Source organism: Epithele typhae (genome assembly GCF_022376455.1).
Source record: "Epithele typhae strain CBS 203.58 chromosome Unknown BXZ73scaffold_37, whole genome shotgun sequence".
NCBI lineage: Eukaryota > Fungi > Basidiomycota > Agaricomycetes > Polyporales > Epitheliaceae > Epithele > Epithele typhae.
The window spans coordinates 197,470-221,721 of NW_025954228.1; the positions used below are offsets into that span (position 1 = coordinate 197,470).

Consider the following 24,252-nt stretch of genomic DNA (forward strand, 5'->3'; position numbering starts at 1 on the left):
TGAGCGACTGGCGCGGCACCCAGCTGTCGGACTCGCATATGGACCGTCGTCGTCGTCATCGTCGTCGTCGCTGTCCGGACTCTGAGATTTCCGATGGTGCGTGCGATCGGAAGCCCATGCGCTGCTGCTGCCCGCGAGCGTGGTGGGTGGTGTCGTTCCCTTTGTCTCGCGTACGAGTCGCGGCGACCACAATCCGTCGATCTGTATGCAACGCACATCGGGCGCGAGAGCTGCAATCGTGCCCATCCCTCGCTCTCCCGCGGTGCGTGCGCACACCACCACCCTCGGTGGCAATAGTAGGCCCGGGGCACCCGGCACGCTCTCGAGCCTCGCGAGACCGGGTTCGTACGTAGTACGTACGATCCGCGCCCTGCGTCTCTCTCGCAGGGGCCTCCGCTGGCAGAGCTCGCTCTCGCAATTCAAGCACCGACTTCCGCATCCGGCTTCTCCTTCTCGATCTCGCGCGAGAAGGCCGGGCGCGTGATGCGAGGGTCGATGTGGTGGAAAGAAGGCGCGGCAGAAGCGCGCCGGCGGAACGCCGGTGCGCTCTGCGCCGTCGGAGCCAGTACGGACGAGTGCCCTTCGAAGGCGGCAGTGGGGGGCGCACCGACGCGGGGGAGCGTGCGCACGTCGAGACGGGCGCGGGAAGGAGCTCATTTCGGTCTCGGGCGGGGAGCGGGAGCGCACGGAGGAGGGTGAGTACTGTATGTGTACGGGTGCGTTACTGCTGCTGAGGCCTGAACGGGGCACGTAGATATGAACACGAACACGAACACGAACACGAACACGAACTCACGAGCTCCGACGAGAGCTCGCTCGCCCATAGCGACGAGACGAGGGCTGGATGCCGACATCCACGCACAGCAGCGGCAGCAGCAGCAGCTGCTGCTGTGATCGACCTCGAGCGATCGAGGGCGTCGAAGCCGTGCGAACGCAGCCGTCCGGCCATCCGTCCGCAAGTACGCACGTCTGGCGTGCTAACGGCCCCGTGCGCGTGGCCGGCCCCACGACCACCGAACCGCACCCGCCGATCGCCCGCGCTGTCAGCCACGCGTGCCCGCAACGTGGTGGCACAAAGTCGCGCGCGCGCGGCGCGCCATCATCATCATCGTCGTCGACGCGGGAGGGGTGTGGGGTCCGAGCCAGCAGGACGGAGCCTCGGGCAGACAGACAGACAGACAGACAGCGTACAAGCCGACCCCCCAGCGGTCGGAGCACCTAGAGCAAACCTACAGAAGGGTTCTAGCGCACCGCGCAGTCGGGCGCGTCCCAGCCCACGGGCGCGGCTGCGGACGCGACATTGAATATTGATTGAATATCGACCGCTGCGCCCGTCGTGGCAGAGCGGGCTCGAGAAGGCCCTGGTGCGAGGGCGGGAGGCGCACCGAGGCGCGAGGCCGTAATTGCAAGGTTGGCGATTGCTCAGCGCTCGGCGCCCAGCGCGCGCGGGGAGATCGTGCGGCGATAAACCGTCGTGCTGGGCTTTCGGGCGCGGCGCTCATCACCCCTCGTCGCTCGCTGCTGACCTGGGCTGAGTTGACGTTGAGCGAGGACCAGGCACGCGGACGGACGTACGCAGCAGGACCAGGGGCGCACACAAGGTGCTCCCAATCGGGCAGGTGAGCGAGCACGCTCGGACTTCGGGAGTCAGGGATCGGGAAGCCTGCGTACTGCAGCCATCGCCAGCGTCGAGAACTCTGAATGAGTTGGAAGTTCGGGGCGGAGCCTGACCGCACGCCCGCTCGTCCCTGCCGTCCGTCCGCAGGTTCTAGCGGAGCCGTGGTCCATTTGGAGCGGCACGCGCGGAGCTGAAAGGGACCAGGGTGGGGGCGCGGGGCGAGGCGCGCCGGGGTGTGCCTGCCAATCTGCCCCCTCGCGCTGAAGCCGGTGACGGGAGTGCGGGAGCGGTGGACAAGACGCGGAGAGCATGGGTCGGTGCTTCTACAGCGACACTAACACTAGCATCGGGAGCGCGGGGCGGCGCGGAGGAGGGCGATCGGGGCGTGCGATGTCTTCGACCCGTCGTCCACAGGGCAGAGAGGGCTGATGGCGAATGGCGTTGGCCGACGACAGAAGACAAACGGGCGTGCCTTGCCTCGACCTCGACCGCCCAGGGGCACTGGAAGATCGACGGCCACGCCAGTCGAGGGTGAGGCTTTGAGACCTTGAGGCCATGAGACCATGAGCTTGAGGGGCAAACGGCGGAGCACGGAATGCGCCAGCTGCCCCAGACACCGAGGCCCGAGGACATGCGCTGCGCGGGCGACACGCGTGCGCGCGCGCAACACAGTCCGCCCGTCCTGAGCGACCACACGCTCGCGTTAGCTCAGGGCGGCCGCAACCCAAACGACAAAAACGCGAGCGCACCGCGCGCCGTCCGCCGAGCACGCATCTGACATACGGGGCCCCTGCGTCTGAGCGGCGACCGCCCCGGGCAGGGCCCCCAGCAGTCGGGGTGGCGGCGTGGGGCGAGCGCGGCGGGAGAAGGGGGGCGTTCGAATTCGAAGGACGCGGGGCCCGGCGGCGGTCGTGCGTTGAAACGTCGAAGCCCGCGCGGGAGCGGGAAGAAGGCGACGCTGTGCGCGGGCCAGAAGGGGCTGCATACAGCGGTGGGGGTGCGCGCGAGGGTCTGCTTCGGCGGACACGGCGCGCGCTAGCGTTGGGCGAAGGAGTGCGATTCCGCAGGAGGCGGGCCGTGCGCAAGAGGCCGGGTGGCCGGGCAGTGATTGGGTATTGCGTTATTGGCGAGCGAGCTAGCTGGCTGGCCGGCTGCTAGCAGCATGTGGGCGAGCCGTGAATCGGCGCAAGGTGCTTGCTGCTACAGTAGCTCGGCGCGCGGAACAGGCCGGAGGGTCGAATCTCGGGGCGCCCGCATGGCATTGACTTTGTGAACCTGAACGCTGCGCGAGACGAGGGCCCGAGTTGTCATTCTGTTGCGGGCGGTAGCACCGTCGCGGACTAGCCTGAGTTGCGGTCTCCGCGGAGAGCCCGCACGGAGCACCGGAGCGTGGGGCGCGAAGGTTGGGTGGATGCAGGGTGAGGTTGGAGGAGTCGAGGAAAGCGCGGGCCGTGGACCACGGCCTGAGTTTTGACACCGACCGAGGCCGACCGAGGCAGGTGAGATGGGCGTGGAGGGAGGACGCGCACTGGACCCGGGGCTCGCGAAACCTGTGGGCCTGTGCAGTACAAGTCGATTGATTGGTGGACGAACGAGCACGTAAGTGGGACGGAGAGCAGAGCTCTGAACGGAGACGCAGCGTGCGAGGCCGGAAGATCGACCTGCCCGTGGCCAGCCGCGGCAAGGTTGGACGTGCGGAGACAGCGTGTGCATAGACCGGCGATGGGATCTGTCCGGACTCGGGTCCTGTTCTCTTCTGTAGCGCACTGATAACGTTGGCTGGGTTTGGAACTGTATGTCTGGCGAGACTAGTGCGCAAGAAGAGAGTCTAGACCTGGGCCGCTCTGCGCCCTCTGCACGCGACCGGGGTGGTGACTGAGGGGGAACGACGGTTTGAAGGCGCACCTTGCGCAGCGCACGCGCCCGACAGTGGGGACGGGCGCACGCGCAGGCGTTCTTCCGCACCGACGGGACCTCTGCTTGGGGTGCGAGGCGGGAGAGATCCCGTGCCGATATCTACATCGTCCGGGTCGAGGACCCGCGCCGAGGGCGGTCGACCCGCAGCGCGCGCGGGAGAAGACCCGTCACCCGCGCACGGCGAACGTCCGGCGTGCCCTCCGTTGTTTCATCCCCGTCCCCCGCGCGGTCCGTCGACGAGCTCACCCGGTTTGTCGTCCACGTTTCCGTACTAGGAGAGACGCACGGATCCAGGCGCCGGGGCCGGCTAATAAATCTGGATGCGTAGAGATCGGTACCAGAAAAAGGAGCCGAGGGAGGAGCGAGATTGGGGGGGATGCAAATCGCGGGCGCTTCTACCCGGCCTGGCGGCGACGATGGGCGGCTCTCTGCTACGTCATCGGTGCTGAAGCGCTGACGCTTCAGCTCGCACTGCGGTGATCCCGAGCCCGAGCCCGACCAGCTGCCACTTTTTTTCACCGGTGCGATTGAATCTCCTGCAGCCTGGCTCTGCCGTGTTCACGATCGCGGAAGGCGTACGTACGCTCGCAACGACTTTACAGCAAGAGTTGGGTTGCAATGTTGCGCGACGTCACAACTCATTGAAAGCGTCACGTAATGCGCCAGCGGAGCACGTCGCTGTACATGTCCAGATTTGATCCTTCTTTGTGCATTTGCTCACCAGCTTTCCGTGTGTGCCATTAGGTTTCACCAAATCTCCATACGCGTACCGCGCGCGATCTCCGGCGTCCTCGGCCACCCGTCGATCAACTCTACGCAGCTCTACGCGCGCTGCTCAAACGCAAATTCGACAACTAGCGTCTAGCACCTGCATCTCACACGAGTTCATGGACCGCCCGCCGGACTGCTCAAGCGCTCTCGGCCTCTTTCGAACCTTTCACACTTTAGCCTGACCTGCGCAAACCCCCTCCCTGTTTTGGCCCAACGGGTGGCGCCGCATGCGAACAAACGCCTCGCCGTTCGCAAGCCCCCCAAGCGAGACAGCAGACCGCGCGGTTCCAGACCCTGGACGTCTCCTCGAGCCTTCGCCTTTCCTCCGCGAGGCCTCCTGCCCGGAATGGCCTCATTGGCCCTCGCCCGCCCCGCATCCCATTGGCTCTCGTTCGCCGACCAATGGACGCCTGCGCGCGGGTCCGCGGCCCGCTGCGCCACCGTGGGGGAGCGCGCGGCTTCGCGCGGGCATGTTGCGGATGACGGTGGAGCTTCCGATAGCAAACCTCCGCCCAGCAAACGGGAGGGCCTCGGCGCGGGGTCGGCCACTAGCAGGCCTTTAGGACGGCTGCCACGGCCGGGCACGAGGCTACCAGAACCTGTGGCGAGAGTCGTTCTGCTCGCCTCGACTCGCGCTCGGCTTCTTCTTGCTATCGCGGCGCAACGTGGCTCCTCGGCCGGCTCGCTTCTGCCGCCCGGGGTCCACTGCGGTGTCTCACCGCGACACGACGCGTGGACGCGCGTCGTTCTCTGCACAGCGAGGTGGGGTAAGTTGAGCATGTGACCGCGACGCAACGGTGCCCGTCCGCATTCTCTCTTCAATATCAGAACACCCCGCACTCTGACTATTTTTACCCTTCAGAGCGTCCGGCGGTATTCCCCGACTCCGAAGCCGCCCGTCGACAGATAGATTGTCGTGGCTGTGGGTTCGCTAGCCAACTAGCAGCCCAGATCCGGCACCGTTCACCACGCCATGACGCCCGCGCGTCCCCTACGCCGCGCTCGGCGGGGGGTTTCCCAGCACGATCTGTCAACGAAGTACACATCTGAACCCGCTCCACCGTCGCCTACACGCTGGGAAGATACCCCGACTTCTCGAGTCCACATGTGGTTCATCTCCGCCCCCGACAGGCGCGCGGGCGGGCCCGGTGAGTACGAACGCACGTTCCGCACCCCGACGGGGACGCGCTCTGAAGTGAGATCCGTGGGCACCGAACCTCCGCAGGCTGATGCTTGCCGGTGCAGTGTGGCGAGCGACGGCGATCACCTGGTCGTTTCAACTCAACTTCGTGCCCCATTGAACAGCTCTAGAACGCCGCTCTCGCGCCTCGAGCACCGTCTCGTGCTCGCTAGAGCGGACGAGCGCGGGGCCGTGACGCAATCCGCGATAGGTGGCCGTGCGGCGGTGCGCCTCTCTTTTGTTCTAGCACCCACCGGCAGCAGTCGATCTCAGCGCGGCCGAGTTAGAGACGACTGACCTCGCTCCGCCTTCTAGCGACTCTGCACCTCGTACGTGATGATGAGCATTTTCCGCGTCGGCGCAGGGTCGTTTGGGACGTCCTCGTGAGACCGCGCCACTGGGCCTCCATAGACCATGTACAAGAAGCCAAGACTCGGTGGAAAGAAGCACTTCGTGTGGCGCGCGCGCTGCACACGAACCGAACACCGCGTCCTCTTCGTGACGTCATGCACGCGTGCGTGTTCTTTCTTTCCGCCCCTCGACCCTGCACAGAACAACGGTGCACAGCTGACAAACGCGAGCCCAGTGTTAGTCCCAAAACTTCCCAGGTAAGTCGAGTGCTTTGAGTTTTGCCTCTGACGCGCCTCCAGTCTGTTCCTACGCATCAATGCACGTCCGTTCCAATGTAAAGACATCGCACCTGGCAGTTCAAACCTCATGCTCATCGACATCTCTTACATCGTTCAGCTCTTCAATCTCTCGAGGACGAAGCGGCCTCGGAGCCGCCCCCGGCGCCGTCCACTCGCGCGGCGCCACCATCACCTGCCTCGGAGGCGCGTCATTGGTCCGGGGAAACGACATCGCGGTCTGCAATGTCGCGCAAGGCGGCCGTGCCTAGACGGCGGAGACGGGGAGGCGACGACGCCGCGTCGAATCTGTGCTCTGCGCAGGCAGGTCGACGTCGGGGGTAGCGGCGGCACGCATCACTTTCTGCAGGCATGCTTTCCTCCATCAGAAGCCGAGGCCGTGGCCGACGTTCGTTGTATTGCTTTCCAGGGCCGCCCGTCCTTCAGCTTCCCCTCCGACGTCCGTCCGAGCTGTGTCCCACCGTCGACGCACGTACGGTAAGTACGGACTCGGGCCCGCGCGCGACGGGCCCCGCACGTACGCGCCGCGCTCGTACGCCACGATGTCGGCGTCGAGGACGCGTCCCGAACAGGCAGGCGACATCGCAGACGCACCTCGTTCGCGCGTTACGTGACCGCCCGGGGTTCCACCCTGCCCGGCCCAGTTGCGTGCGTGGTTACGTCCGTTTGGCGTCTGCGCCCCCGGAGTTCAGAGGAGGGCGCGAGGCGTCTGTCACTGCGTTCGGCCTGGGGCGGCGTCGGCAACTAAACGTCACAGGGAGCGCGAGCTCTCCGAGCGTGCGCGCGCGCCGGGGCTCGGTCGCACCCGGATGCCCGGGGGTCGCTGGGACTCCCGTAAGTGAACGTTCCGGAACGGCTCGGTGCCAGTGCTGTCCGTCACGGTTACGGGGGGACGCTCGCAAGGAGAGGTTCGCCGCTCTCTGCCCCAGCACGAACTCACCCGCCGCGCCACAGAATTCAGCCGGCCGTCGCCGAACCACGTAGTTACGTGCGCGTTGGCGTCCAACGACGGTCCGGCGAGATCGTTGGCAGCGTGTGGATCGGATCTGTGGGGTGGGTAAGTGTATGGCACATCCAGACGTACGGCGTGAAGGGCGCACGCTGATCTCAATACCGTGCTCTGCGCCCTTCACGCGCCGCCGCGAGATCCAGATCCGTGCGTACCCGTTCGTGTTTCACTTCTACTTACCCACATCAAGGACGGAGCGGCGTATGGGGAGCTGTCAAGAGGTGGTTGCGTATCACTCGGACTGTTGCTTGCTGGGAGAGGCGGGTCGGCGTCCACTCCATTCGTACGTCGTGTCGGTGGACAAATTCACCTGACGCCGCGAGCCATCGAAACGATGTCCTTCGAGCTAATAATCAGCGTTTATTTACTGCCAGGGAGGGGTGTGGAGTAAGACAGACGCACTGATGATGCTCGCAGATTCGCGATGAAGCAAAAAATCAGTGCGAGGCCCGCAAGCTCGCCGATGTTCAGAAGCAATCATCCAGGCATCACGTCTCTGCCGGCTCCCTTTGCACGCTCCGGAAAATTGGAGCACAAATTTCACGCGGATCGACATACGAGAGGGACTGCCCTCTATAAACTGTTGTCCAATGAGCACATGCGCATCTATGCAAGGCCTTTACCTGCCCGGACACCAAAATTAGATATTAACGCGGGGCTCCGCACCTCCCGAAGTGCCTCTGCCACCGGCTTTCTTCTCGATGTGGGAGCTAGGATTCGCGGCTGACGACGATCTGTGAAAACAAGGAGAGGAACAATGCGAACGCACGGGATTGTGAACGTTTGCGCACCACAGCGCAACACGATGTGGGCAAAGAAAGCGGCCGCGATACAACGAAGGCCGTCCACGGTCGACCCCGCGCGTGGACGTCGCGGGGGTTATAACCCCAAAAACGGAAGGCGAGTGCGCAGGCGTCGAGAGCGCGAGGCACGGACTCCTCCGTGGACGTGGGCCTCGGCTCCTGCGACCGGAAGATGGAGAGAACGCGCGGACCGGTACAGCATCTCGGCCACTCCAGCGACATGGCTTCCTCGTGAACCTTTGCGGAGGCGCCAACCGCCGCGGTTCGGGCGTCGACGAGGGAGGTACCCCCTCGCAGGGGGAGAAAGAGAGCCCGGCCGCAACACGCAGTGGGGTCCCACGAGCGTGTCCGCACCAATCCTTCGAGTCCATCGAGAACCCCCATCGAACTAGTATCGGCCGTCGCACCTGATAAGACCGCGGCGGTTTGAGAATCACAGGTTCGAGTCGTACGTACAGTTTCTCGCCGGGACGTGGGACATGATTCCCTGGTGCCTGGGCAGTGGGGCTTCGGGTTGGGAGCGTGAGAAGGATCGGTGAGGTGAATTCGAGAATGTGAGGCATGTGTAAGGACGGAAAGCGGATTAATGCGAAGCTTGAGGACTCACGATTAAGGTCTGATTGTCTTAGCAGGCACAATCGTGTCCGCTTGCCGGGAGAAAACGTACATGTCGTGGGGTAGACTTCTCGTGCAAGGAAAGCCCAGGAACCGGTTGGGTGCCAGTGTGAGTTCGTTTCTGACGAAGAATGTGTGGCTGGGAACTCGCCCGGGTGACAACGTGTCAGGGTTAACCGGAAGACTCATGGACTTGTGAAAGTGTAGTCAAGGGCATGCGACTTGCCGCTTCGAAATGTCTGAAGGCTAAAATGAGTGCGCGAGTATAACCCATCGTTGATTCCCTTCTTTGATGCTGTAGAGATCGCACTGTGGCGTGCGCACCATGCTCTCAAGATGGAGCAATCTGTTTCAGAGATGAACGAGTATTTCAGCTATTCACAGGAGCGCACCAGGCTTGTCATCCTATCAATCCAAGAAGCAGAAAAGGTTGAGATGAGCGCGGTTGGTGTGGAAAAGATGATGTGCGGGACGGACGTTACGATGGCCACGTGGCGCCTGCATCTGCGGTCGGCGCCCGGCGCTTCGCACGGCTCTTCTTGACCATCAACTACAGCTTCAAGACACGATACAAGTCTGGTAGAGAAGCGTTGCCACCAGAGCGTCAAGCCTCTACCGTGACCCCACTCGGGGTAGGGCCGGCGATTCCCGCCAAGTGCTGACGGATGGCGCGCAGACGGCGCCACTCGCAGGCAGACGTCTCGTCCGCGCCGATCCCGGGCACGAACGCTCGCAGTGGGACGCGGCAGACGGCACGCGGCGAGGGAAGACGGCCCAGGATGCGCCACCGCATCGCGGGTGCGAGCAGTGGCGGACTGCCGGGTCCGCGGTGTGTTGTGACAGGTCTAGAAGGCCGCGGTCTAGCCTCGCGCGCGCCGGGATCCAGAGCCGGGCTGGCGGTCGTGGTGCGGACGCCAGAAGAACGAACAGAGGGAGTCGCCGTCGCTGAGCCTGCCACGACTAGTTTCGAGTTTCACCACAAACACGCCCTCGCCCGGGCGCGGCCTATCCACGCGCTTCAAGCCTGTTGGATGAGCAGTCTGTTCGGGTGCTCGTTGAGTTCGAGCCCCGTTCTTGTTCGTGAGTCATTCATTTCTCCAGCCCCCTCCTTCCTTTCCGTGGCCCCAAGCACTAGCCTCTCACTGGCTCCAGCTGCTTGAATGTACACAGAACTTACGCCATCCAGGCGTGTACGTGCGCCTGCCTCTCAACCTACCGCCTCTCGCCTAGGCTCACTCAATTGTGTCCCATCACTCTAGCTCATCCAATCATCGAAATCACCCGCCGACCGCTGGGTGACCGCGTAATAGCGGCATGTGTCCCGAGCGCTCGGTGTATACCGGATGGGGACGGTCACCCGAGACGATTGGTGAACCGGAGTCCGCGCCCACGAGGCTATCGACGTCCCGCACTCGTGCGCGCCACTGACCTGGCTTACGTCGCCGCCTGGATCTCATTGGTGTGTATCTTTGCAGCGCTCTCGCATGGTGGGAACATGCCCATCACTCTAACATTTCGACACACAGAGCAACATACTGTCTATCTTCCAAAGTGGCTTTTGATCCCGACGTCGTCGCGTGTCTTCTTCCTCCGATGTTCAAGCTCCGCACTTCCGACCGCGCGGTCCCTTCATCCTCCGCCGCTCCTCGACGTCGCGGTCGTCAATCACAACAATTTCATGCGCGCTCCGTGCGAGGCGAGAACGAACGGGCACTCGGATGCGCTGATACGAGCACAAATAGGTCTCCCTTCTCAAACTAGCCCGCTGCTTTAAGCATAAGCGCGGCGTGAGCAGCCGAACAACACCTGGGCTTGTACGTGATCTTTACTCGTCCTGGCCTGATTTCGGAGTAGCGCTCAGCCCTTCACAGCAGCTCATCCGCCGCGCTCCTTGCGACCATGCCCTGGTGCGTCATGATCTGATCCCATTTTCTCATGTACAGGCGTCTCAGCTGCCTCGCAGACGTACGAACACAGGGTCATCCGTGATGACCTCTTTCTCGTCCGCGATTGACTGCACCTCTCTGCGGACTCGGACCCGCCCGAGCGCCATCTCTTGTGCACCAACATTTCGTACCATTCGCCAGGACTCCAATTGGCCCAACGGCGATCCACGCGACGTATGCACCCGCGGACGTTCTAACTGCCCTGTCTCTAGTGCTTTCCGGCGGTTCAGACACGAAGGTTGAGCGGGGACATTGAGAGCCCGCACGCACGGGCATTAACACCCAGACGCCATCCGATCGAACTCCGCCCGCCGCACGTCTGCTCAGCTGAAGCGTCTCCTTCAGGCGAACCGAATCCCAAGCCATCTGGCTCTTCTCGTTTGCGGCCGCGACGCCCCAACGCCGAGCCCGGGCCCCGGTGACTCACGGGCACTTCCGAGCCCGGACCGCCATCGCCATCCTCGCCGCTGAACACGGCAGCGACCGGGCATCTCGGCGCGCGTCCCGGGCTCACACCCGTCCGAGGAGGAGGAGCGTTGCGAGACCGGGATGGCCGGGCCCGGCGTCCGTCGGCATCTAAACGTCACCCCGCTCCGTGCTTGTTGACGACGACGAAGGGAGCTCGGTCGATCTCCCCTTTCAGGCGGCGGACGCGGGGGCGCACGGGGAGTGCGCGAAGCGAGGGCGCCTCCGCTGAGCGCGCGGTCGAGTCGGGAAATGGAGAGGGTGTGTTTGGAGGCGTCGGACGGTGGGCCGGCGGGAGTCACCGCGCTCGAGCCTGCAGAGGACGAAGAGAAGGGCGTGCGGATCCGAGCGTGTGGGGCTGGAGTGCAGTGGGATTCCAATGGAAGACGCGCGAGCATGCGGTGTACGGGCGACGTGAAAGTGTCCGAGGATGTGGGCGGAGCAGGATAGCGGGTGTCCTCGGAGGCGTTCGCCGCTCGCTCGCGACTCGCAATGTCTGGCCGGGAAGAGGTGTGGGCATCCCTGCGCTAGGGTGCATGTAGAGGGGCTGCGAGATCTCGAGCCCATCAAAGCCAAAGGAGGGAGCCTTGTCCGGAACCCGTGATCTCGACTTCCAGCTGTGGTTAGCGGGGTTCCAGAACGGCCGGGGTGCCGCGCAGCTGCGCGAGAGCACGCGTACGCTTTCAGATTGAGATCCGTGCTCGGCTTAACCACATCGACTTTGCCCACGATCTCTCCCTCCATCGCTCCACTGGTGATGGTGCCGACGCCGAGAACATACGCTTGGAAGAGTCTGGCACTGTTCATCTATTTTACGACGTGGGAGGGCCGGCGCATGGACGACAAGGAATGGCGTGATCTGGTGTGCACGGAGTGGCCCCTTGTGAACCCGAGGGTACCGGCGCTGTGGTTGTCGAGGCGGAGCCTTTAGAGATGTGCGAGCTTCTGTACGGAACTTGGCACGTACTCGAGCTTTCGAATTCATGCATGCTCGGCCACACGGGTCGAAATAATCGAAGCCACGAAAACACTGAACCCTCGTAATGGATTAGATGATACACTGCGTGTCTAATTCGTGTACCATCGTTCTGGTATACACTCTAACCCCAAGTCTACCCCACACACGTAAACGCGAGCCAAACCACCCGCGCTCCCTCCCGAGGCCCACCCACCACCCACCACGCCCGAGCTCCCCGCCGCTCACCCCTCGTCCCAGAACCCCGCCCACGCCTCCAGCCTGCGGTACGCGACCCCGGCCGCCGTGCCGCGGATGATGCCCTGCCCCTGCACGACCCGCAGCTCGCGCCCGCGCATGCGCAGCACCTTGCGCATCGGCGCCGCGCCGTCCTCCTCCGCGTCCGTCTCCGTCCGCTCCGCCGCCGGCAGCGCGCCCGCGGCGGCGTGCGTGAGCGTGAGCATCGCGTGCGTCTTCGACAGCGCGAGCGACGCCGCGCGCGACAGCGGCGTCTCTCCTTCCATCTCCTCCTGCTCCGGCTGCTCCTGCTCCTGCTTCTTATCTCCACCAGCAGCGTCGCTGTCGCCGTCGACGCCCGCCCCGGGCGTGGAGGACGGGCGGTAGTGCGCGAGGACGAGCGCGGAGAAGAGGTCGCCGACGCCGGAGAAGTAGCCGGGGAGGCACGGGACCGCGCACGCGTGCACCGAGCCCGACGGCGCGCTCGACGCGATGCACGCCAGGCCCGCGTCGTCCTCTGGGGTGGAGGAGGAGGCGGCGAGGAGCGCGCGGAGCCACGGCGCGAGCGGGATCGAGCTGATGACGACGTTCGGGACGCGGTAGGTGTCGTGCAGGGTGCGGAGCGCGCGGCGGAGCGAGGCGCGGTCGGTGATCTTGACGTCCGTGAGCACCCTGTGGGCGAATGTGGGTTAGCGGGTGCGGAGAGAAAATGGTGGGGCAGCGGGGACGCGACGCACTCGACCTCGAACCAGTTCGGTGTGATGATGGTGGCGAGCGAGAGCGCGGCGCGGTAGATGGGCACGACGTCCGGTGAGACGTAGAGCTTCCCTGAGTCACCCAAGACGGCTGAGATGTGGACGTCAGTGGCTACCGAGTCGCGACAAGAAGCGCCGGAGGCGAGACGTACGGTCGAGCAGGTAGATGAGCTTGGGGTTGCGCTTGCGTAGTCGTTCTGCCAGGGCGGTCACCGCGGCCGTAGCTTCGGCACCTGGAATGTATCCTGTGGCCAGCCAGACCAGAAAATTTCGTGGTCAGCAAGGTAGCAACGGCGGAAAGGGCAGCAAACAAACCTGTGAGCAACCGCTGAGGGTTGAGGAGCTCATTCTGCTCCATGATCTCGAAGATCTGCGCGAGATCGGCTGCGGATGTCCTGGTGCCTCCGAAGCGGCCATACCCTGCGTTCGGTGTGCATTCGTGTAAGCACGGCATCTCCAAGAAGTAGACAACGGCTCGACGGACCGGAGTGGTTGGAGAAGTTGACGGTGTTGACGACCTGTTATGATCGACATCAGTATCGCTTAGGACAGCAAGATGCAGATGTGCACAGGATGAACCGCAAAACTCACATCGACGTCGTAGCCCAAGCACTGCAGAGGAAAGACGGCGGCCTTTCCGCCGACGTAGCCGTAAGCCACGTGCGACTGGATGCTGAGGATCCGCCCAGATCCTGTCTCGGTTGACATTACGAGTTAGCCTCGACTTGGGCGAGATCCAACAATCTGCACCACGGAGGGAGGCGGGGCTTGGCCTAGGTGAAGTCGGCGGAGTGCAGTGAGCAAAGTGAGTGGGTATGACTCAGTCTGCATTTTTTGCATTTGGAAATGAGCGCGGGTGTGGCTGACAATTTGGTGGATGATGTAAGGGTCTTACTATACCATGCCGCATTGTGTCCAAATGCTAGACACTGAAAACTACTGCCAATGTTGTCAATAGATGCTGTTTAGTCGCTATTAGTCGATGGATTTTGATAATTCTTAGCTTCATAGAATTCAAAAAAAGCAAGTAACATCACAATTGCCCTCAGGCTGGATTGAACAACCGACCTCACCATTACGAGTGGCGCGCTCTACCACTGAGCTATAAGGGCATAATAATATATTTTTGTATAAGCGCTATAGAGCGATGCTTGAACTCAGTCAAAAACCTCCGGCCTTTTGTCTTGGACTGAGCATCCACACTGGCCAACACAGGATGTTTTCCGACGATTCCGACATCGAAGACACGCATGACATCACCATCAACGAGCACTATGCCAAAGCCTTCGAGTACCGCAAGGAGCGCGAAGAGCTCGCGAAACGTGCGCCCTTTCGTCATTTCCCCAGTGCACCTCATACTGAACCCTCTCCGCGCCCGTACCCCACTCCCACTCCCCTCCGTCTCGCCCCCTCAGTGAAAGACAAGTATGGGTCGGACTACGAAGGCGAAGATGACGACGAGGAAGGCTCGGAGGACGGCGAGTCCGAAGACGAGGACGGCGAGGAGCTCACGCCCGCCGTGGACGCCGCGATCCTCCGCACACTCGCGCGCATCAAGCGCAAGGACCCCGCGATCTACGAGGACGGAAAGGACGTGTTCGAGGGTGAGCTCCCCTCTCTCTCATGTGCGCGGGGCGCGGGGGGCTGAGCGTGCAACCTTGGGAGGTCAGAGGAACGGCAGCGGACGGGCGACGTGAGGCTCGCGCGCGCGCAGAAGCGCAAGGACAAGGTGCGCCCCCTCCCCTCTTTCACGCGTGCTTTGCCTTCTGACGAGAGCCTCGTCCGGGACAGTCGAAGCCTTTGACGTTCCGCCAGGCCGCGCTCGACTCCGCGCTGCGGGGCTCGCGCTCGCCGACGCCCGAGCCCGCCCCGCTCACGCACGTGCAGGAGCAGGCGCGGCTGCGCAAGGACACGATCGCCGCGTTCCATGGCGCTGTGGATGACGAGGACGAAGAGGAGCTGCTCGTGCCGCGCGAGAAGACGAAGGACGAGACGGAGCGGGAGGAGGAAGAGTACCGCGCGTTTCTGCAGCGCGAGGTCGGGGAGGATCTGTCGGGGCTCATCACGGTTGAGGGGGACGTGAAGCAAGAGCAGGGCGCGGCGAGGAAGAGGAGGGTAGGAAGAAAAAGAAGAAGAGCAAGAAGGGGAAGGAGAAGGAGAAGAAGGCTCGAAAAGCAAACAGGACGGCGACCACGAGTTCTTGATGAAGTGCGTGCCTTTGTCTTTGAACCGTCGTTTCCTCGTTCAACGTCTCTCCCAGCTACATCCTCAACCGGGCTGGATCGACAAGTCTGCGCGCAGAGTACCCACGTACAGGAGATCACCAAGGGCAAGGGAGCAGCGAACGAAGCCTCGGACGAAGAGGACGACGCAAGCGTCAAGTCCGACTCGGATGGGACTGGGGACGGAAACGAGCTGTTGGATGAAGATGAATTCGAAGAGGTCGCCGACCGCTTCGAGAGCTCTTACAACTTCCGCTTCGAGGAGCCGTAAGTCCCTCTCCCAAGCGCGCAACTCATCGTAACGTCTGGGTTCGCACAGGGGTGCACAAGAGATTGCGTGGCATCCGCGTAACCTCGCGTCGACGGTCCGTCGAGAAGATACTACACGGAAAGAAGCGCGAGAAAAGAAGAAGGCACGAAAAGAGGAGGAGCTGCTCAAGAAGCGAGAAGAGGTAAAGCGTCTCAAGGCGCTCAAAATGAAGGAGCTCCGCGCGAAGCTCGAGCGCATCGGACACGAGGGCGGCGAGAGCCTCGCCGACGTCGAAGGTGCGTCCCCGGTCCATGTGCGCGCCTGGCTTCGTCGGCCCTCGCTCAGACGACGGCACTGTCGCAGCACTCCAGACGCTCGACCTGGAGGCGGACTGGGACCCGGAGGCGCACGACCGCAAGATGGCAGAGCTGTACGCGAACGACGCCCCCGCGGGCGGGTGGGGCGACTTCGACGGCGACGAGGGCGACATGGAGAAGCCGACGTGGGACGACAACATCGACATCACGGACATCGTCGCGGACGACGGCGGGGACCCTTCATCGTCCAAGAAGAAAAAGAAGAAGAAGAAGAAGAGCAGGGACGACGACGGGGATGCAGGCGGGGTCGACGTCGACGAGATGGACGCCGCTGTCGAGCGCAAGTCGAGGGAGGAAGACGAAGAGGAGTGGGACGGGACGGAGGAGATGCGGAAGCGGAAGCTCGAGGAGTACATGGACGAGATCTACGGGCTCGACTTCAACGACATGGTACGTGTGCCACCCTCTTCTACTCCGGTCGCTGTCTTCGTGCCGCTGACCACGCATGCCCTCGCAGGTGGCGGGCATGCCCACACGTTTCCGATATGCGAAAGTGGAGGACCAGGACTTCGGCCTCTCGCCCGCGGAGATCCTGACAGCGACGGACGCGGAGCTCAACGTATACATGGGCCTCAAGAAGTACGCCCCGTACCGCAAGGAAGGTCGCGGGCGCACATGGGACGGCCAGCGCACCGCGCGACTCAAGGAGCTCAAATCTTCCCTGCGCGAGCGCGGCGCTGCCGGTGGACGCGGTGAAAACGATGGGGATAAGGAGAAAGTGAAGAAGAGGAAGGGAAAGAAGGAGCGGCTGCGCGAGAAGGCGGCTGCAGCTGCAGGCGAGGGTGAGGGAGGTGGGGACGGAGAGGGTGAGGAGGAGGAAGTTGCACCCAAGAAACGGAAGCGGGACGACCAAGCGGCTGTGGACGACGAGTCTGGTACACATGAAAGTGCGACAAAGAAGAAACGTCGGCGACACAAGAAGTCGGGGGTGGCGGCGGCGGAATAGTCTTGTGCGTTGTTTTCGTTGTAGCGTATCCCGTCTGCCTGTCCAGTTATGAGCATCGCGTCCTTTTCCAGTCCGAGTTTTCCCGGGGTTCGCCTCTCCACATTGCCTCCCGCGTTGACCATCGTGTGTGAACAGCCTCGTCATAGAGTTGTCGCATCCTTGCTCCGACAGACGGCCCACCACAGTGAGGAACGGATAACCTACAGTGTACATGACTATGATGTTCCAGCGAAGCCGTTCGCCGGAAGGACTCAACAGCATGATGCGGTGCTTTCGTTCAATGACTGGAATTCCTATAATGATAACGCTAGATAATATTAAAGCAACCGAGAATCCCTGGAACCCAGATCAGCGCAGCAAACTCTCCACAGTCCCTTCACGCAAGCTCCTCCATGAACTGCTCTGCCAACTCTTGGAACCTTCCCCACTCCGCCGCGGGCATTTTGTAGCTCTCTTGCGTCGTCGGGAACGATCCATCCCGGACCGCGCCCGCGTACGCGCGCACCCCGCGCTCGACCTCCCCGCGCACGTCCGCGAACCTCCTCGCGAACCTCGGCTGCGGCCCGTCCCAAGTCCCCATCACGTCGTCCCACACCAGCACCTGGCCGTGCGTCCGGGGCCCGCCCCGATCCCGATGCTGAACGCGCTCGTGAGGCGGTCGAGACGTACTTGCCGAGCTCGTGCGGGACGGCCTCGACGACGACGGCGAACGCGCCGGCGGCCTCGAGCGCGAGCGCGTCGCGGAGGACCTGGAGCGCGCCCGCGGCGTCGCGGCCCTGGGCGCGGAAGCCCGAAGCATGACCGCGCGTGGGGGAGCAGGCCGACGTGGGCGACGACGGGGATGCCGGCGCCGACGATGGCACCGACGGTGGGGCGAGGGCGGCGCCGCCCTCGAGCTTGACGGCGTCCGCGGCGCCGTCGCGCACGATGCGGACCGCGGCGCGGACGGAGTCGCGGGGGAGGGCGGGGGCGTAGGTGCCGAAGGGCATGTCGGCGACGAGGAGGGGGCGCGGGAGCCGCGGGCGGTGGCGCGGGTGTGGTGGACGAGCTCGTCGAGGGTGAGGTGGGTGGTGGCGGGTGGCCGAGGCAGACCTGGGCGAGGGAGTCGCCGACGAGGGTGATGTCGATGCCGAGGGCGTCGCAGGCGCGCCCGGTCGGGTAGTCGTAGGCGGTGAGCATCGTGATGGGCGTGCGGGCGGCGCGGAGGGCCTGCAGCTCGCGGATGGTGACCTTCTTGCGGGGCGCGTCTGTGGGGGTGGTTAAGACGGTGCACGGAGCACGGAGAAGCGGGCGGGAGAAGCCCGCGGGGGTGGGTGACGCCGGATGGGCGCACAGGACAGGAAGGCGGGGGCTTTGTGGCGTGGGGAGGGCGAGAAGGAGGAAGAGGACTGACCGGAGTGGGGCTGGTGCTCTGCCGGCCGGACACTCATCCAGCGGCGGAGGAGGCGCGAGCGAGGGGGCAGTCGAGGGGCCCTTGATGGCGAGGGATGCGCTTCGGGGACCTGAGCATCTTATGGCTTGGGCGGGCGGGGCGATGGCGGGGAACACGAGAGGCGGCGAGGATGAGGGCAAAGAGCGTCGTTTCGTGCCGGGCGGTGAAATTTGGTGCGCGGCCCGGCGTCGCCCCGCGTTAAAGGACAAGGCCTGCCGCTCGGCGTCGCAGATCGCGCAAGGGGACCCACTCCGAGCCCGTCCCGCGTCGACGTCGGACGACAAACATCGCGGAGACTCACAAGATCGTCCGGGTCCGACACATCCGGCCTCTGCCTTGCCGGAAGCCGGTGTGCTCGGCGGTTGCTTTGCTTGAGATCCGAGACGTGCCGGCAAGGACATGTGTGGGATGAGAGGGCGTTCAATTAGTGGGATGCAAGCCATTGAGAAACTCTACTCAGAAGTCGGGGCTGGAGAAGGTCTGAGGGTTCCCTGAGTCCGAGTGCAGCGAAGAACTGCCTCAGCTGCCGCCCCTATAGCTCAGTGGTAGAGCGCGCCACTCGTAATGGTGAGGTCGGTTGTTCAATCCAGCCTGGGGGCATGTGGTAAAGGGAGTTTATTTTTCGTTGTAAGCAAATGGCAGCCATCGAAGATAATTGATGCTTCCACGCATTGAGCACCATTTTATCTGCACCTATTTAACGTGGCTTTGGGCGTCTCCCTTGGTAGGGCGCCAGCACCTATGTGCCGTGACAGGCGAGGGAGCGTGACGTGACTCCACGCGCACGGGCCGGCGGCCTCGCCGCGCCTCTGAAACGGGCTCTCTTTCTGACCACTCTCAACTCCACTCTTCCATCCCTTCCTACCATCTGCCCGCCATGCGTACGCGTCGCAGGCCTGCCTTGAAAGATAAAACACCCGGAAACACCCCGCAGAAGCCCAAGCCGACCTCCGCGAAGCCACTGAAGAAGCCAAAGACCGTGCCCGTTGTCGAGATCAAGGTCCGCCCCCGGCGGGGAAAACAGAAACAGCCTGAGGACGAGGAGAAGGATGGACGCATGGATGCCGTCGAAGAGCGAGGTGTGTAGCTCTTTTCTGTGCACGATGTGGCGATTTGAACGCGTCCGTCTCGTCGGCGTCGTAGAGGAGCCCCTGCAAGACGAAAGCGCGCCGCGCCCCTCGTTCCACGGAAGCGAGGGCGACCGCGCAAGGAAGATGCGGCGGCGGCGAAGACACGCAAAGTGAAGGCCGAATGACGGAGAATGACGATGATGAAGGTGCGTATGTCGCGTCTCCCCTGCCCGCGAGACAGGGGACGAGGTCACCGACGCGTCGCCACCCGCCACAGCGCTCTCGAGCGCGGCAGAAGTCCGTGCGCATCTCGAGGAGACGAAAGAGGACAAAACGAATGCGAGGTCAACCCGTCTCAGAAGCCGCACGACGCGCAAGGACGCCCAACGTGAGTCGCTATTGTCTCATTCGTCTGCGCGTCGCACACCCACACGCGCACGCCCGTCTCCAGTGAAGGCATCCTCAGACGCGGAGGACGCGGAGAACGGGCCGCCCCCGGTATTGTTGGCACAGAAGCGATCTGCAGGCGGCGTTAACGGGAAACGGCCACGGACGACGGACGCAGCACGCATCTCCAGCGTGATCTGGGCGCACAGGCCCTCCGAGTCCTGCCCCCGCCCGACACCCCGACGGTCGCGCGCGTCCCGCTCCGCCCTGCCCGCCACGTACCAGTTCCTGCGGCAGCCGCCACCCGCGCTCACGTCGACGCCCAACATCCCCACACACACTCGCACATCCCGGCGCACGCCCCCACCCCTCTGAGCCCACGCCCTGCAACACCCGAATCAATTCCCATCGCAGATGACGACAGCACCGCGTCGGACGCGGTCCGCGCGATTCTTGCGACACCATCGCCTGCGCGACTGGTACGCCCACCCATCGGCGCACAGGCGACGCCCCTCGGGAAGCTCCCGCCCCTCGCGGAGTCGTTCAAACCATTTTACGTCCGCGGCCGACACGAGAACAGCATCCGCAAGTGGACCGCGAAGGTCGTGGGTGGCGCGAGCGCGGGCCCACACTCGCCGCTCCCGCCGTCGAGCCCTGTCGTAGCGTCCAGCTCGCAGCAGGTGGCGCTGCCGCCACCGGTGCGGTACCGTGGGAGTTGGACGGGCGAGGCACGGACGGAAGCGATCTATGCAGAGAGAAAGGAGAGCGACGAGAGCGACGAGGATGATCCATTCGGGCTTCTGGCCACAACGACCAAGGGGAAGGCGCAGGCGACGAAGACGACCGTACCGTGGTGGAGTCATCGCGTGCCTCGGGAGGCAGCCGCCGTGCGCTGGGCACCCTCCCGATGGACGAAGTGCCGTCGGCGGCGCTCGTGCCCAAGAAGGTGCCTACGCCGCTTCCGTCGGACGACAGCCAGTTCGACGACAATGACTTGTACCTGGACGTCGACCCTGCACCCCCAACCAGCCGCCTCGAGTTCGGAGGGGATGAGGAAGACATGGAGGAAAACGGAGACAAGGAGAACGAGCCGGACTGGCTCCAGTTCGACGACACGGAGAATGCCGCCCTGGACGTCGAGGAAGAGAACGATGAGAACGCTCCGCCACCACCCCCGCCTGTACCGGTGTATGACGACGAAGACTTGTACGCGGACCCCGAGGACCTGGACGGGAGAACGACCCCCACGCGGCCGCGAACACCTCCGCGCCGCTCCTCGCGCGTCCCGAGGCGCTCGCGCTCCTGCTCGCCGAACCGTCACCGTCGCCGACGTCCTCAGAAGAGCGCACCCCGTCGACGCCGCACAAGCTGCACGTGCACCAGCATCCGCCGCTCCCGTCCCCCGCGTTCTCGGCCTCGCCGTCGGACGAAGGACTCGACCTCGCGGAATGGGGTTGCAACCGGGAAAGGGAAGGGCAAGGGCAAGAACGGGCTTCGGTCGAGGAGAGAGATTACACCCCATCCCCCGTCAAGAGACGCACCGGACCCGCCCCCGCCCCCGCCCCCCCCTGCCCCACGCCGGTCCGTCGATCGTGCGCCCCGCGGTGCGCCAGCCGCTCGCGACGCTCGAGCTCGAGCCCGAAGAGCCCCCGTCCCCCGTCCGCGCCCGGCAGAACCCGCCGGGAAGGCCACGGGGCGGAAGCGCACGCGCGCGCAGGTCGAGCGCGAGGAGAAGGAGAGCGGGCCGAGCGCACAGAGCTCCGACTCGGACCCGCGCAACGCGGTGCGGCGGCTCGAGGCGCTCCTGCCCAAGCGGAGCAAGACGCGCGCGGGCGACACCGCGTCGTCAAGCCCGTCGACGGCGGGCGAAGAGGAGGGACAACGCGAAGGCGAAGGAGAAGCGAAGGCGAAGGTGCGGGAGACGCGGAAGAGCGCGCGGGCAGGCCCGAGCACGGTCACCCGTGGGAGGAAGGAGAACGTGTCGGTCGTGCTCAAGGGCAAGGGCAAAGAGCGCGAGAGGGAGGTCAGCGTGGAGGAGAGCACGAGCGCGGACGGGGAGTCGGGCAGCGACGACACGTCGCCGCCGCGACCGCCTCCGGGTTCGCGTGGGCGTGGAGGGCGAGGTGGGAGGGGAGACCGGCGGGGCGTGCCCCTGCGTCCCGAGCGAAGCCGGCGTCGAAGGGCAAGGGAAGGCGCGTGAGGAGGAGATTGACCCGGAGGAGGACGAGGTGCGTTCATCATCCCTTCGTTTGCATGGCGCCAGATTGGACTGACTGTGGTCGGTCATATCGCAGGAGCGTGCGCGGAAGCGTCAAGAACGCCTGGAATACTTCCGCAAGCTGGACGGATACAGCCTCGAGAAAGAGGACGTGTACGTGGTCTAAAGTCGCCGCTCCCTTCTACCTCCTTGGTTTGTTGAACACTGAACGCTGGGCCCGAATTCACATCCTCGTCTCTTTCTCCCTTGATCGTCATCGCACCCCGCCTGGTTCTCGCCCACGCTCGACTGTACCATCATCATACCCTACCCTACCCTACCCCGTCCTATTCTCGGTCTGTTCCTCACAACTTATCCGTAACATAAATTCATGCGCGGACTCCACGTCCCCATTGTTTTCATAGCTTCGATGTCTCTCCCTTCTTTTTTATCGCCCATCTCCCATGACGACCTGTTATGACCCTTACTTCACCCTCTCTCCCCATGTCCATGTACCTCTATGTACCATCCTCCGTCTTTGGTTTGAATTTTTCGCTGGTCGTCAATCGTTAGTCGTTATGCTATCGCTGTTTGTTTGGTATCTGGTAGTGTGAAGACCGCATCGCACGTCCCATATGTGCAAGGACACCGTGACTATGCGGAACTGTATAACGAGATCAACGAACACGGCCTCCGCAGCGGCAGGTATCCGCGAGGTAATATTCAGTCGATTAGGCGTAGAATCTACAATAGTGCAAGTCTGTTTCTGATTCATCTGACGATCAGCACAAACGGTATTACACCTTGGCCAAACGGCGCAGGCGTACTCAGTGCTCACCTCTACTTGCACTGATCCAGCAGTGCATTTAGACTCCGCGCGACAATCCCTACGGCCTCTTTCACTATGTACTGCTCCGACGGCTTCACTCTCGCCCCAACCCGCCCCTCGAACTTGTCCGGGTGGTACCGCAGCATGGTCTCCCGCAGCCGATCCCTCTTCTTCTTCGTCCTTTCCGCGGGATCCTGTTCGTCCTCGTCTGACGACGAACGGTGGGGGAACAGGAAACTTGAGATGGCGTCCAGCGTGAAGTCGTGCACGAGGGACTCCTCCCGCGCAACGAGCGTCGCGCACGCACTGAGTGCGTGCACGGGCCACGGCACGTCTTCGAAGCCAAGCAGCTGGTCTTTCGTATCGGCGGGAGTGGAAGGGATTGAACGGGAGCAAGGAGCGATTTCCATCGTATCTCGTATCGTTCCCGAGCCTCGTCCGCGCGACGGGCCTCCTTCTTAGACCGTTTCTGCCGTCGCTCGTCCTCCGCGAGGCGCTCCATCTTCTTTGTCTCTTCATGAAGGGCCTCTTCGCGGTCAATCCGGGCCTGGCGCTCGGCTTTGCGGCGCTGCTGCTCTTCGTACTCTGCAGCATGCTTCCTCCTGCAAACACAGAAAAGCATATCGTGAGCACCATCTCTCTCGCTTCTGAACGGAGGCCTTCCAGGCATCCCGCACTTTCACGACTGCTCGGTGACCTGGACAGCCGAGCCACAGAAGAAGGAAAGAAGAACGCACCTCCACATCCCCGCCCGGACCCACTCCGCGTAGTCCTCGTCCTCCATCACCTGCGGGTCTATCCCCTCGTCATCGTCCATGCGCTCCATGCCCCCGCCCCGCCACCGCCTCGGCACATGCGCGTACGCGTTCAACGTCGCCTCGAGCGCGTCCAGCCGCGCCCCGCCGTCGTCGTCCGCCGCGCCCCACAGCTTCTCGCGGAAGCGCGCCTCCTCGACCTCCGCGCGGATCTGCTCGTAGTCGGGCTTGTGCGCACGGTGCGAGGACGACGAGGGGGCGGGCTGCGGGCCGCACTCCTCTTCGGAGACGGAGCCGTCGGCGTGCGCCGGCGTTTGCGCTGCGAGTGGGGCCGGTCTTCGTACTCGCTGTCGTGGTCGGGGAGGTGCTTGCGCTTCGCGGCGCGGCGGGCGGCTTTGCGCGCTTTCTTGAGCTCGCGCTCGGCTTCTTCTGTAGGGGTGCGTTTGAGGCGGAGCTTTGGCATCGGGGTGGGGGTGGTGGTGGTAGAAAGAGAAGGTGTGGCTGAGCACTCAACTGTCCAAGCGCCCTGGCATAGTATGAACAACGTATTACGGATATGTGGTGGATCGGTGATCGGTATTGTTTTTGCTTTCCCCGCACTTCTAATGGCGCTCCACTTGATTCAAATCTCCTGTAGTGCTTTTGTTTGGCGTGTATTCCCACTTTCCCTTCGCCGATCGCGAAGCCCCACGCGTGATCGGGGCTTTGCTTGCACACGGAAAAGCAGATGATACGTTCTGTCATCGTGAATTCTTTCTGCGCACACTGACGTCATGCGGTGGTGTATTTCTGCCCCGGATCTAGACCAGGCTGTAGAGTCCAGTGTACGTAAGTATCTTCAAAGCTTCAGTCCTCCGCGCTCAAGCTGC

General features: G+C 63.5%; 6 protein-coding genes and 2 non-coding genes across 8 annotated transcripts; 4 read left to right on the plus strand and 4 right to left on the minus strand.

Annotated features, from left to right (window-relative positions):
- Positions 1-205: 205 nt before the first annotated feature.
- Positions 206-11,902, plus strand: BXZ73DRAFT_78888 (uncharacterized protein; the record flags this gene model as incomplete). The annotated part of the gene is made up of 36 exons (XM_048022955.1): positions 206-352; positions 388-695; positions 755-959; positions 1,048-1,187; positions 1,344-1,619; positions 1,778-2,149; positions 2,326-2,695; positions 2,910-3,036; positions 3,118-3,217; positions 3,533-3,784; positions 3,811-4,011; positions 4,078-4,110; positions 4,484-5,073; positions 5,169-5,232; positions 5,258-5,711; positions 5,734-5,815; positions 5,898-6,000; positions 6,137-6,159; positions 6,234-6,351; positions 6,437-6,610; positions 6,706-6,967; positions 7,001-7,041; positions 7,088-7,190; positions 7,333-7,425; positions 7,939-8,310; positions 8,404-8,480; positions 8,627-8,669; positions 8,864-9,069; positions 9,117-9,215; positions 9,237-9,640; positions 9,820-10,019; positions 10,303-10,467; positions 10,504-10,680; positions 10,719-10,924; positions 11,150-11,503; positions 11,599-11,902. The coding sequence occupies 36 exons, from the start codon at positions 206-208 to the stop codon at positions 11,900-11,902; spliced, it is 7,245 nt and encodes a 2,414-aa protein (XP_047876153.1).
- A 269-nt stretch (positions 11,903-12,171) lies between these two features.
- On the minus strand, positions 12,172-13,626 carry BXZ73DRAFT_49598 (Ribokinase-like protein; the record flags this gene model as incomplete). The annotated part of the gene is made up of 7 exons (XM_048020276.1): positions 12,172-12,450; positions 12,520-12,835; positions 12,901-13,009; positions 13,071-13,163; positions 13,234-13,338; positions 13,403-13,436; positions 13,510-13,626. 7 exons carry the CDS (start codon positions 13,624-13,626, stop codon positions 12,172-12,174), a joined length of 1,053 nt encoding a protein of 350 aa, XP_047876154.1.
- A 332-nt stretch (positions 13,627-13,958) lies between these two features.
- BXZ73DRAFT_t144 lies at positions 13,959-14,030 on the minus strand. The gene has a single exon. It is a non-coding gene; the product is annotated as a tRNA-Thr (tRNA).
- Positions 14,031-14,134: 104 nt separating this feature from the next.
- Positions 14,135-16,713, plus strand: BXZ73DRAFT_91027 (Krr1-domain-containing protein; the record flags this gene model as incomplete). Its single annotated transcript, XM_048025832.1, has 8 exons — positions 14,135-14,240; positions 14,334-14,522; positions 14,589-14,647; positions 14,710-15,033; positions 15,220-15,407; positions 15,460-15,686; positions 15,754-16,157; positions 16,225-16,713. 8 exons carry the CDS (start codon positions 14,135-14,137, stop codon positions 16,711-16,713), a joined length of 1,986 nt encoding a protein of 661 aa, XP_047876155.1.
- A 376-nt stretch (positions 16,714-17,089) lies between these two features.
- On the minus strand, positions 17,090-18,143 carry BXZ73DRAFT_91028 (Pyruvate/Phosphoenolpyruvate kinase-like domain-containing protein; the record flags this gene model as incomplete). The annotated part of the gene is made up of 5 exons (XM_048025833.1): positions 17,090-17,350; positions 17,379-17,489; positions 17,539-17,609; positions 17,640-17,960; positions 18,107-18,143. 5 exons carry the CDS (start codon positions 18,141-18,143, stop codon positions 17,090-17,092), a joined length of 801 nt encoding a protein of 266 aa, XP_047876156.1.
- A 530-nt stretch (positions 18,144-18,673) lies between these two features.
- Positions 18,674-18,745, plus strand: BXZ73DRAFT_t143. The gene has a single exon. It is a non-coding gene; the product is annotated as a tRNA-Thr (tRNA).
- Positions 18,746-19,022: 277 nt separating this feature from the next.
- BXZ73DRAFT_103083 (uncharacterized protein) lies at positions 19,023-21,986 on the plus strand (the record flags this gene model as incomplete). The annotated part of the gene is made up of 10 exons (XM_048015464.1): positions 19,023-19,224; positions 19,457-19,603; positions 19,667-19,713; positions 19,794-20,460; positions 20,520-20,782; positions 20,839-21,055; positions 21,136-21,260; positions 21,320-21,701; positions 21,772-21,830; positions 21,897-21,986. 10 exons carry the CDS (start codon positions 19,023-19,025, stop codon positions 21,984-21,986), a joined length of 2,199 nt encoding a protein of 732 aa, XP_047876157.1.
- A 653-nt stretch (positions 21,987-22,639) lies between these two features.
- On the minus strand, positions 22,640-23,846 carry BXZ73DRAFT_103084 (uncharacterized protein; the record flags this gene model as incomplete). The annotated part of the gene is made up of 4 exons (XM_048015465.1): positions 22,640-22,983; positions 23,076-23,230; positions 23,366-23,595; positions 23,622-23,846. 4 exons carry the CDS (start codon positions 23,844-23,846, stop codon positions 22,640-22,642), a joined length of 954 nt encoding a protein of 317 aa, XP_047876158.1.
- Between the last annotated feature and the right edge of the window lie 406 nt (positions 23,847-24,252).